Raw genomic sequence first — 12349 nt, forward strand, 5'->3', positions numbered from 1 at the left:
AATATGGGCAGAGAGACAGCAGGTACTCCTGTTTTATTATAAGTATTCAGACTCTTCCTTTTATGAAAGAAGAGAAGTTATTGCTAGAGACATTTCTCCTGTAAAGGATTCTGTTCGTGACCCTTTTGGTGACATCGTACTGAGACTGCACATTTAGGAATCCAATCCGCTTGAATGGGACAGGTACTAAATAAGAGCTTGCTTTTGTCTCAGACAAAGAGGGCAGAACAAGGCTGGCTGCACTTACTGTACCAGAACTTCCAGATGTTGGAGTTGTTCTCTTCCACGATGCCACTGAACCAGCACCTCCAGAAGAATCCTTCGTGGTGGAAAGTGATGTTCTCTATCTGCACAGAAAACAAGAGTCCTGCAGTCAACCCCAAGAGTATAATCAAGTCTGCTATGCCTTAATACCTGTGATCTCCAATAATGATGACCACTAGATCCCTACAGAGTTCCCTATGAAGAAACAGATACCCCACCCCCGACTTCTCTTCAAGACGGTGCCCAAGGCTGCCCTCAACAAAGACATTTTGAAGAAGAAACGCACATTCTGTTCACCTGAACACCTGCCCACTTCAGTCGCAAGAAGCCAATAATCCGATCCAAAAGCGACCAAAAACAGCAAAACCCCCAAGGCTCCGAAGAGGGCCCCAAAGAAAATGGCAACATTTAGTCTCATTTTCCAATTGACTAGTTTCCTTTCAAATAAAAGAACAAATTGTAAACAATCAACTTCTCAATAACAACAGCAAAGAAAGAATGCCACTCTTGAGTCGGCAAGACCTCAGGAGCAGGTCCTCGCTCGAGCTGTGGAGGCGTCTCATTTCCACCCTGTCCCTTTGCTCTCCCTGGAGGGGCTCCAACCCAGCAGCTGAGAATGGCTGGCTATTTTAAGATACTGATTGAGAAGCTTTCTTCTCCCGTGGGGATCAAAAAATAGCTGACCTTCCACTGACTATAAAGAGACTAACCAGGCAGGAGCAGGCTGGGATTATCATCCTCCCTGTTGGGTAATCCATACAAGTGGAGAGAACAAGGAACCACAAGGAAGCCATGGGGTTCTGGCCTTCTCTTGAGTGTCTGAACAGGTCCCTCCTAGGCTAAAATGGGCACCACAACCTCAAGAAACGTGAGAGGCCCCTGAAAATGTTGATCACCACTCCCAGGAGCCACAAAGAGCTCTCAAAAACAATGGGATTTGTAATTAACGTCTTCATTACTTGTGGACATCCAGGGAAGGAGAAACGTAGGCTTGGTTTAGGTTCATAACTCATCCGTTCAAATGCCATCAAAAAGATCATTTATAGGCATGGCAGCAGAACTGAAAGAATAAATTTAATGATAATAAGCATCCTTTCATTTTTTTTTCACCCTTAAACCATAGTCTCTACACCAATCCCAGTCTTGCTTTTTCTAAGCCAGTGACTTGTTCCTTTAAGCATCCTTAGATCATTACTGCTTCAAATATCTGCTTTGATTCTTCTCTACACTTTACACACATCCAGTTGAAGTGTGATCAAGTAAACATAAACACAGACACTGCAGTTGCTGCCTGATCTGTCAATATGCTCCCTTAGCCAGGTGGGGTCATGTGACCACAGGGATCCTTGCATGACAGGAAGGAAACTCTCTCCTTGCTGAAGGATTATGCACGCTGTCCCAGTGGCTGAGAGTTCATATGTACAAGTGCCCCCCAGTGTGTCCACAGACACTGTCTCCTTGCAGTCAGTCACCCACCACCCCCGGCTCTTACAGTCTTCCTACTGGTTTCTTCCTCAGTGATCCCCGAGCTTTGGGAGGAGGGGTTTGTGATACAGATATTCCCTTTAGGGTCGAGCACTGCAGTCACTTACTCTCAGCGCTGAAACTGGTTGTGGGTCTCTGTGTTAGCGGCCATTTACTGCAAGAAGAAGCTTCCCTGATGTGGTCTGAGAGCTATACGCTCCTCTATTCATATAGAAATAAGAATCCAGAGGGTAGTTCCTTGCATTTTGTAACAGCAGTAAGCTCACTCTAGCGTCCATGAGCTCCCTAGCCATGGGTTCTTGGCCAGGTTTGTAACAACAGCTGGCATGGTTTCCTGCTGGCCTGTGGGTCCAAGCAGAAAGCAGCTATTGTTACTCCTTACTGTGAACCCTGCAACCTACAGCAATAACTAGCCTGGCAAGATATGTCAATGGGTACAGTAGAGGCACAGTTAAGGCATCTTGTGCAATACCCTCACCCTCTCCACTGTGGTAGAATAGGCACTGGAGTCTAAAAACTCAAGTTACTATTTGATGGAAATCAGTTTGCAGAGAAAGACAGTTTGTCCCCTGGGCTTCATTTAAAGAAAGGATATGCATGAGAGAGCCATCAAAATACAAGGGGAAGAGGGAAGTGCCCTGGAAAGGTCCGGGAAGGACTGTATGCCTCGTGCTCCAATGTTTCTCTGGGTTCCTGTGTTCACATTCTCTGCTTCCATTCTCTGGCGTGCTTTTTACTTTTTAATAGACGGTGTCTATTTCTAACCATGTGTCCACAGTGAAGTCCTTCACCTGGCGTCAGGTGTCCTCTGAACTCAGTGTGAGCATCATTTCCCTTCTCCTTTCTTAATCATTCTCAAACACCAGCTTAAGGCTTCAGACTGCTTTGGGCTTTCTTGCAATTTCTCCATGCCTATCTTAAAAGGGTTTTTCTCTACACCCCATCCCCGCTCCAGAAGATGCCGAAAACTTCAGCTTGCTTGTTTTAGTGTTTTCCTCTGAAATTTTAATTAAATTGTCCTTGACTATTTCTCTGATTCAATTTTAAAATTCTTTTATTAATGGGACTAAGTACTTGCAAGGAGACCTTGGTTTCCCCTGTCCTACCACGACCACATCATACGCATTTTGAAATACTCTTCACTGACTGTTATGATAAAACAACAACAAATAAACTCTTTAGGGGCAAACCCCTGGCTCTGGTTTTGTCTTGCTGCATCTCTAACACCAGGCATGAATCTGGAAGGGATCGCTTAGCAGTTCCTTAACTGTCCATCTTCTGATAGTGATTAGCCTTGACTTGAGCACTGCCATCTGCTGGTCATCAGTGGATATTGCATCCTATTGCTTGCTGGGATCAGTGGAGATTTTTACATTTGAACACAACTCCAGCAAGGGTTCTAGATATCCACTTCAGTAATTCATACTATTCTCCGTCGAGTTGAGGGTTATTCCAATAGCTCACCCATTCCTGGCACTGGATTTTTTTTATTTGTTAGCCTGTTGTGTGTAGTAAAGGAATTGTTGCCCCTTTATAGGGTAATTTTATTTAAACTCTTTCTATACTTATGTACATTTTAGGAAGCTTCTAAAGTCATAATGCCTTTTTTGAAAGATCTTGTCTGCTTTGATTTTTTTTTTTGGTTTTCAAGACAGGGTTTCTATGTGGTTTTGGGGCCTGTCCTGGAACTAGCTCTTGTAGACCAGGCTGGTCTCGAACTCACAGAGATCCGCCTGCCTCTGCCTCCCGAGTGCTGGGATTAAAGGTGCGTGCCACCACTGCCCTGAAAGACCTTTAGTGTTAGTGGTCCCTCTCTCTATTCCATCCTCTACCCTGCTCTCCCATCCCTTACCCAGTTTAACACCTCCAGCTCCATTATTCCCCTTTAACTATTGATATGCTGTGCACTAGCTCCCCTTCCCTGCATACATACTTGCTCCCTCCCCACTGCCTCTCATTAATTTCCTTTCCCTCCCTCCCTCTCTTCCTTCCTTTCTTTCTTTCTTTTAAAATATTGCACCATCCCCCCCCCCCATTCCTCTTCTTCCCTCCAACGCATTCTATGTTTCCCTATCGCGATCCCTCTCAAACTCCTGGCTGCCACTTCTTGAATAACTGCTGAGTCTAGTCAGTGTTGATTGCACATACATGCACATGATTTTAATGATGGGCACTTCATGTTAGATAGCCGACTATGGGGTTCTCATCTTGGGGAAGACCATTTCTCCTGCCCTCAGCATCCCTTAGTTGCCTATAGTTCTTTGTCCAGGGCTGAGAACTCCCCATTCCATGTTAGCATATCTGTTATGATTGTCGTTGTTCAGGAAGCCATATTTTTGAAGTATGATGAGGTGTCATAGGGCTTTCTTGTCAGTTCTAGGATACACAATCTCACAGCAGATTCCCTGGTCCTCTGGCTCCTAAGTCTTTCCACACCCTTTCTTCAGTGACCCCCTCAGCAGGAGCTGGGCTATAGATAGACTATTGGGTCCGTTGTTATCTGTATTTTAGTCAGATGTGGCTTTCTTTAATGATCTTTGTTGCAAAAAGAAACTTCTTTGGAGAGGGTTGGGAGCTTCACTTATCTGAACTAAAGGGTCAGTATTTAGAATGCACACAGGAATTATGCTGGTCTAGTAAAGAGGTGGCAGTAGGTCCTCAAGATCCCGAACCGCACTGGCCCTAGGTAGTTGACTGAGTTCAGCCTCCAGTGCTTCATCAAATCATCATGGAAGTAGTCAGGCTACACAGTCACTGCAGCAGCTTCTGTTCCCACAAAGCCTGGCTGCAAAGCTGTCAGGCTTTCTCGAGATTTCCAGGTGGTGGATTGCCCTGTGACACACTTCTCTGATGAAGCTGCAGAAGCTGCCTATCTTCACTGCACCTGTTTCCTCCTTTTGTTGCAGGAATGAAAATGGAACTTCCAAGCTCTTAATGTGCTGGAGCAGAGTCCAGAAGCCCTCTGGTTTTTTGTTTGATTTTGTTGTTGTTGTTGTTTAAAGGAACGGAAGCAGAGAACATGTATTCTTTTTGAGCTGGCTTCTTTACTCAGTATCACTATGTTGACACATCCATGCTGTTATAGGAATTCAGAGTTGATGATTTTTATTGTTAACCACACTCAGTTTTACAGGTCTACAACCTTTGTTCATCCATTCACTTGCTGATGGATAGTTCGGTTGCTTCCAATATAGACCTACTACAGATAAGGATTGTATGGACATGTGTTTACATGAAGCCTTGTTTATGTGCGCACTCTTGTGTGCACACCTTGATAAAGTAAACACATTAAGGTATAGTAGTATGCCATGAGGTAAGTGTAGGGAACCCTGATGTCAGTTCAAGATAGCCTACGAGCATATTCTCAGCACAAAGAAGATTTATTTGCTCCACAAAAGGCAGAGATAAGGGACAAAGATGGGAGACAGAGGAAGAGGGAGAAGAGGACGGAAACAAGGGAGAGGAGAGAAAAAGGGCAATGGAGAGGGATAAAGGATTGTTTGTCATAGGGGGAGTAGACAAAGAATCACCTCTGGATAGATAGGAGACAGGTGTGGCTCATAGGAAAAAGGTGGTTTATAAAGGTAAAAAAGGAAACTCTTTTAAGGTGAGTTTAATTTTAACTGGGCATGTTAATTAGGAAAGTCAAAGGGGGCTTCTGATTCTTGGATTTTGCATTTGATAGCTAGATCTTGATAGTCAGTCTTGGGAGGAGGAATTGGCCAAATAAGGGAGTAGCTTGGTGGCTAGCTTTAGGAGTGTAATCGAATGGTTTTCAGCAAGGCAATGGGAATGAGGAGAAGGGCAAAGCCTGCCAGAGCCACGTGCTCAAGTGGCCAGTGTCCCTTCAGAGCCAAATGCTCTAGAAGGATAGTGTAACTTGAACTTCTTAAGAAATTTCAAATTTCTTTCCAAGCTGGTTTTGCCACTCTGCACACCCACCAGCACAGTGGCAGATCCTGCCAAATCTAGATAAAATCTTTTCAACTTTAATAAAAACAAGTTGTCGATGTGGTATGCCCTAAACAATAATGGCTACTGTAGGTGTTGGAGGGACTGCTCGTCCTTTAACAGCTTGAACTAGTTTTTGAGAGGGAGCAAGTTTGTTTTCCAGTACCCATGACAGAAGGTTCTCAACTGACTAAAACTCCAGCTCCAGGGAATCTGACCCTCTTCGTATGGGATCCACGGGTACTTAAACTCATGTGTTCATACACACAGAGGCAAATAATTAAAAAAACTTCAAAAACTGAAGAATGGCTATTATAATGTTCAATCTTCTGTCATCATAATCCTACATACGTTATTTATTTTGGCTTTTAAATTATTTCTTTCCAACATTTTGCAGGGCTCAGTGTACGGATGCCTGGAGTCTCTTTAATTTGATCATATAATTACTAAAAACTAGGTTAGAAATCCTGGTCTGGTAGTGTCTCCCTTCCTAATACCTGAGAAGTAAAAACAGGAGAATGATGAGTTAGTGGCCAGTCTGGGCTACAGGAGATCCTGCCTCAAAAAAATAAAAGAAAATCAATTAAAACTAGCCTGCTATAACTTCATAGGTGGCAGCAGAAAACATGAAACCACAGGGGCAGAGATAAAAGAGACTTCTTCACAGCGCAGCCAGCAGAATGAACGCTTCTGTTTGTACTGCATCCCTCCACATGGCTTGTCAGTGATGCAGCAGCCTCCGGTGGGTGCTATGCATGCCATGGATGGCTCACAGCTGAGCAGCTTACTGTCATGGGGATGCAGGATCCTCTCCTAAACAGGAAGTCAGCTTTCTTCCTGACAGGATGAGGGACATCGCCTCATCTTTCACAGCTATAAAGTGTATAGTTGTGTTAGTTAGGGCTTCTATTGCTGTGACAAAACACCACGACTGAAAAAAAAAAAAAAAGGCTAGGAGGAAAAGGTTTGTCAGGCTCACACTTCAGCCTTGCTGCTCATCACTGAAGGAAGTCAGGACAGGATCTCAAACAAGGCAGGATCCTGGAGGCAGAAGCTGATTCAGAAGCCATGGAGAGGTCCTGCATATTGGCTTGCTTCCCATGGAATTTGCTCAGCCTACTTTTTTTTTTTTTTTTTTTTTTTTTAATAAAACCCAGGACCTCCAGCCCAGGCATGGCACCACCCAGAAAGGGCTGGGCCCTCCCCTATTGATCACTAATTGATAAAATGCCTTACAGCTGGATCTCAAGGAAACATTTCCCCAGTGAAGCGCCTCCTCTCTGATGACTCCAGCTGTGTCAAGTTGACACACAAACCACCCAGAACAATAATCATCACATGAGCAGCTACGAACATCGAAACTGCCAATTTTGCGAGGAGCAGCAGCAAAGCTGAACATTTGCTGTCTGTGATGCACTCCCATGAAGTGCCTGTTTTTGTCACTTTCTCTCTACCCAGTTGTCACTGTGGTTTTGAGCTCCGATTGCACCCATGTCTAAAGCTGCATGCAGTGCTCTGCAACTTTACCTCACTCACTTTGTTAGTTTTAGGGCAGTGTTTTTACAGATTTCCTTGAACTTGCTACATAGACAACTATATTCTATTTCTTTTTCTTCTTTCAGATTAAAACATTTATAATTTATATTCTATTTCTATTTCTTCTTTCGGATTAAAACATAATTTGTTTGGTTGTCATTCATTTATTCATTCATTGTCTTTCTCTTGCATATTTCAGTCATCAGGAGCAGTGACAAACTCACTGGGAAGCCACCAACTGGATGCCTGTGGAAATAGCTTGGATCTACTTTCTGGGCATAATTGGAGGCTGGGAGCTGACTGGGAAAATAGCTATCATGTCAGTAAATTGTGTGGCCTGCACGGTGCTACTGAAAGCCACTGGAGTCTAAGCATCACTATAGGCTCTGCTCTCAAGGCGGCCGCACTTGGGTGAAGCAAGCTAGGTGCACACCCTGGCTCAGGCAGTCGCCCACAGCGCCACCTGTTGGCCACGTTTACCACCACACCATTCTACAAAGGTGAAAGGGATGGGTACCAGCTACAGCACCACAGGAGGGCAAGAAGGAATCTCACTGGAGCTTGAGGACAACAACTGATAAATGCCACTGCCTATCTTTGGTCTACGAAGCTGCCAAATGCATTATCTAGTTATGTCTTTTATTTCTTGTTCTGCTTTCTTAATACAGGATCTCACATAGCCTAGGCAGACTTCATACTTGCTAAAAAAAAAAAAAAAAAAAAACTCAAATTCTTTTTAAGTATGCTTTATATATCTTATTTGGACAATCTGAATTGTCTTTCACCTCATCACCAAACTAAAGTCAAACTCCAAATACAGATGTATAAAATTATATTTTGAAGAAGACACAAGGGGAAGGTCGTTATCATCTGTAAATAAGCACGTGTGTATAATAAACAAAATGGGAAAGTTAGAAAGGATTACTTCGGTAAGTAAATGTGAGGGCATATCTATTGCTCCTTTCATAGCTTGTTCTTCACTTGACCTCAGACAAAGTTCCATATGCTTGTATGGAACTCAGTTCATTGGGTGATGCAGGCCTGTGTTCAGGAAAGGCACGATTCTCCAACACTTCTGCTTTCATTAGGTTTGTGTGTCTGTTTGCATGTCCCTGGGTGTGTGTGTCACACATGTGCACATATACGTGTGAAGACCAGATGATAACCTAGGATGCTACTCCTCAGAGGCCATCCTTTCCTGAGAAGATTCTCAGTGGCCTGCAACTCACTAAGGAGTGGGCCCAGGGAACCATCTGTCTTTGCTTCATCACCAAGAAGTTACAAACTCAGAAAGTCTGTGTGTGTGTGTGTGTGTGTGTGTGTGTGTGTGTGTGAGAGAGAGAGAGAGAGAGAGAGAGAGAGAGAGAGAGAGAAAGAGAATTCCTTGTGTTTTTAAGGCAATTGCTTTCCCTTCCCAGCCTCCCCAAGGCCCATTCTCCAGATGTAGTCCTTTTCACTGGTTATATGTTTGTATGTGAACTCAATTTCTTCTTTGTGATTAGAACCTATTACACCAGCCCATAGGATAATCTTATCCACTATGTCCAGATTGTGGTCTTATCCTCTAATTCAGTTCAACCTTTGCTCTGTCACCCTGGGATCTGAGATACCCAAACCAGCAGAGCTCACCACTGTTAGGGTGGAGAGTGACGGTCTGCCAATAGATTGCTTGCTATAAAGCTCGAAGGACTCACTGCACCCTTTCATGTTCAAACTCATGGGTTGTGGCTATGTAGCAGACAGACTACGAACGATCTCTAACCCAAAGCACATTCTATATGCCCCACACAAGATCCACTCCATTTGTTAAAGAAGGTTTTCTCCATCTGCCTCTGTTTACAGAGCCTTTCATAAATGACTATTATACACAGTAAGGACAGTCTCTTCTGGACGATGGTGAGGGAACCAAAGACAATTTGATGAAAGGGTTTATTTCATCTTACATTTTCATGGTATAACCTACCATTTAGGGAAGTCAAGGCAAGAATTTGAGGCACAAACCTAGAGGCAGGAACCATAAGGGAATGCTACTTGCTTTCAACTTGCTTTCTTTTATGGCCCAGGACCAGATCGCCTACCCAGGGATGGCACCATCCATAGTGGAATGGGTGTTCTGGTATTCATAAAGAATCAATAATACCCCCACAGACTGCCAATGTGATCTGGGCAACCTCCAACTGAGACTCCTTCAAATGTGTCAAGTTGACAGCTGACCCTAACTAGGACAGGAGATTAACCTGGGTCATCCAGTGTGCCCTGAATGTGATCAAACACCACCTTAAAAGAGGGAGACAGTGGAAGATGGGGCACACACACACAAAAGATTAGACAATGAAAGTATAGGGTACTTCATGCAGCTTTAAGTCAAGAAACTGAGTGACCCGCCAGAAGCTAGAGAAGGAATCCAAGCAATACAAAAGAATATGGATCTTAAAGAAAGTGCGTGTTTGCCACGACACCTCAGAGAACTGTCCTGTGCATCGCATCCCATGGGGTTAACAAAAGAACTAAGCAGCACTGTAAAGAGTATTATTTGTTACTGAATTATGCAGCCCAGATTATAAGAGTGGCTTGAATTACTGCACAGGCTTCCTCCAGGGCAGTGCTTATCAACCGTGCTTAGGCTGCAACCTTTAGTACATGTTGTGGTGACCACCCCCGGCCAGGAAATTATTTTGCTGCTACTTCATAACTGTAATTTTGCTACTGTTATGAATTGTAGTGTGAAGCTCTGATGTACCCAGGTATCTCATATGTGGCCCCCGAAGAGGTTGAGACCCGCAGGCTGAGAACTGCTGCCCTGTATGATGTACTGTAAACGGAAACATGCTTTCCGCCCCATGCTTTTCCTCATGTTTACCCAAGCAAGAGAAAGAAGACTAGGGGCTTTGTATCGTTTTTACGTAATGAAATTAAGCCAGAAGTCAACTACATTACGCGGTCTGTGACTTCAAGAAGACTTCTGCATCTGAGGAAATGGAACTGGGGATCTACCATGGCGGGTGGAGCCCAGCAGCACCCCGAGTCCTTAGGAACGAGCGCCAATTCAAAGCCGGTGCCAAGTAATTTCCATGGAAGCAGAGCATTCTTGTTTACACACTTCCCTGCTGGTGTTGTAGTGAGCCTCCTGCATGTCCCTGGAAGGCCCCCTGTGAGACTGTGGGACCTTAGCACTCTCCTTGCTCACTTTTGCTCTAGCACACTCTGCTCTGATGACCTGTTGCCCTGCACAAGCCGTGAGCAACAGGGTCAACGGAGCGTGGACTAGCGTGTCAGGAGAACGGGAACTGAAAGAGCCGCACCAAGATGACCAGATGAAAGAAGCCAGCTGACCAGAAAGAAAAAAAAAAAAAAGACTGAGAAGTCTTCCCACCCTGGTTACATGCAGCAAACAGCTTGAATGAGTAAAGCCCACGCCATAAAAATGTGGGTGAGGTACACACCGTGTCAACAATCGTGAGTCCACAAACCTCATGGCCCGGTGCTTCTGAGCATAGGCTTTTCTCCACATCTCTAGGCCACTCCTTTTTCCTTCCTCAATAAATGTTCTCTGTTTCTATTTGTAATTACGTGTTCCCGTGCAAACCTTTGTCCTGGGACACAAGAACCTGGACACTTATGCCAGTGCCCTCTGAACCCAGATCCCTGCCTTTGATCACTAAAACATCCCAAACTATGAGCCTAAGGAATCGGTTCCCATTCATAGTTCTCCCAGGCACTCTGCTGTGATGGTGGAGAGGTAACTGACAAAGTCACACTACTAAGGGGCCGTGAGTTTTAAGTGAGAAGGTTTATGGTCTGGAGTCATGTGAATGCTAAAAGACCCTGGCTGGTCTCTCCAACCAGAAGACACTGTTTTGATTTGAGGTAGTTTAGTGATTCCAGGTATGATTTTTTTTTTCAATCGTGGGGGATCAGTCAGACTTGGAACTACTAATTCTAGGTTTCTTCACTGACAAAACTTAGACATTTTCATCCCCACAGATCCCATAGCCAGTCAGCCACAGCCAAGGATTCCCGTAGGCCAAGTTTTACCTGATATTCACACACACACACACACACACACACACACACACACACGAAGTGGGGCTACTCATGTTCAGTTGAAATCACTGGGAGGCCTGCTCTTTCCTGAGGGAAAATGGAGAAGCAATGGATCACAGAGAGAAGGGAGGGGAGGTAGGGGACTGGAAGGAGTGGAAGGAAAAGAGGGTGCATTTGGGCTGTATCATATGAGAGAAGAATGAAAGAATGAATAAATAAATAAGAGGTACTAAGAATGGTTAACAGTTTACTGCCTGTCACGGTACACTATTTAATACCACACAATCACTTGGTTCCTTTCATTGCTCTCAGAATGAAGAAACCACAAAGGTCTGCTGAGACCTCTTAGGTTCTAGGTGTGACTGAGCCCCCAACTACTTCAAATGTGTGTTCGGATATTTAAGTCACACCCATCTTGCTGCAACTTTTCTCAGCTTGGACAATTTAGCTTCTTCCAAAGAGCCTCTCTCTAGCATTCCAGACTCTACCTTGTGGATCTGCTCACCAAGACCCACCCTTCCATATGTCACGTGTCCTATAACTTTGTGCATTTCTTTATTGCACGTTTATTATTAGTAATTCGAGCTTTTCCTGTGCCTATTGTTACTCCGTGAGGCCATAAGCCCAACTCAGAACACTTTTTTTTTTTGTTCTGTTTCCCTTGCAGAGCGACAAAGTGTTGACGAATCCTGTATAGACGTCTCACGGATCTAGAAGTCGGTTTACATTACCACCCATGGTTTTTCAAGTGCACAGCAAAGCTTCCACAGCCACCTTAACTTGCTCCAAGTTTGTCAAGCCAAACAGAAAGTAAGGTCCTGGGTCTTACTTCAAGCCAAAGAGGGCTACCACGGAGGAAAACTTACAACTAGCAAAAAGACACATCCCCTCCTGCCTTACACCATCAGGGATCAAGGAAAAACAGTATTATTCATTTTTCACAAACGTTTGTGAACGTTGTCCAATGAAGCTACCTGCAGTAAGTACCAAGCGCAGCAGCACAGGAGCAGCCAGCCTTCCTTATCTTCCTTATGCGCAGGCGCACACCGAGCGCTTCCGCCCTGGGCGT

General features: G+C 44.4%; 1 protein-coding gene across 1 annotated transcript in view; it reads right to left on the reverse strand.

Annotated features, from left to right (window-relative positions):
* Tmem182 (transmembrane protein 182) overlaps positions 1 to 809 on the reverse strand; it is a 37868-nt gene extending 37059 nt beyond the window's left edge. Inside the window, exons 1-2 of the mRNA XM_050134705.1 lie at positions 551 to 809; positions 248 to 347 (exon numbers count right to left, since the gene is read on the reverse strand). Coding sequence (XP_049990662.1) covers positions 248 to 347; positions 551 to 682 — 232 coding nt within the window. The 5' untranslated portion in view covers positions 683 to 809. The remainder of the gene's footprint in view (positions 1 to 247; positions 348 to 550) is intronic.
* Positions 810 to 12349: the final 11540 nt, after the last annotated feature.

Source organism: Alexandromys fortis, unplaced genomic scaffold (assembly GCF_014885135.2).
Source record: "Alexandromys fortis isolate MF-2015 unplaced genomic scaffold, M_Fortis_MF-2015_v1.1 scaffold_20, whole genome shotgun sequence".
NCBI classification, from domain to species: domain Eukaryota; kingdom Metazoa; phylum Chordata; class Mammalia; order Rodentia; family Cricetidae; genus Alexandromys; species Alexandromys fortis.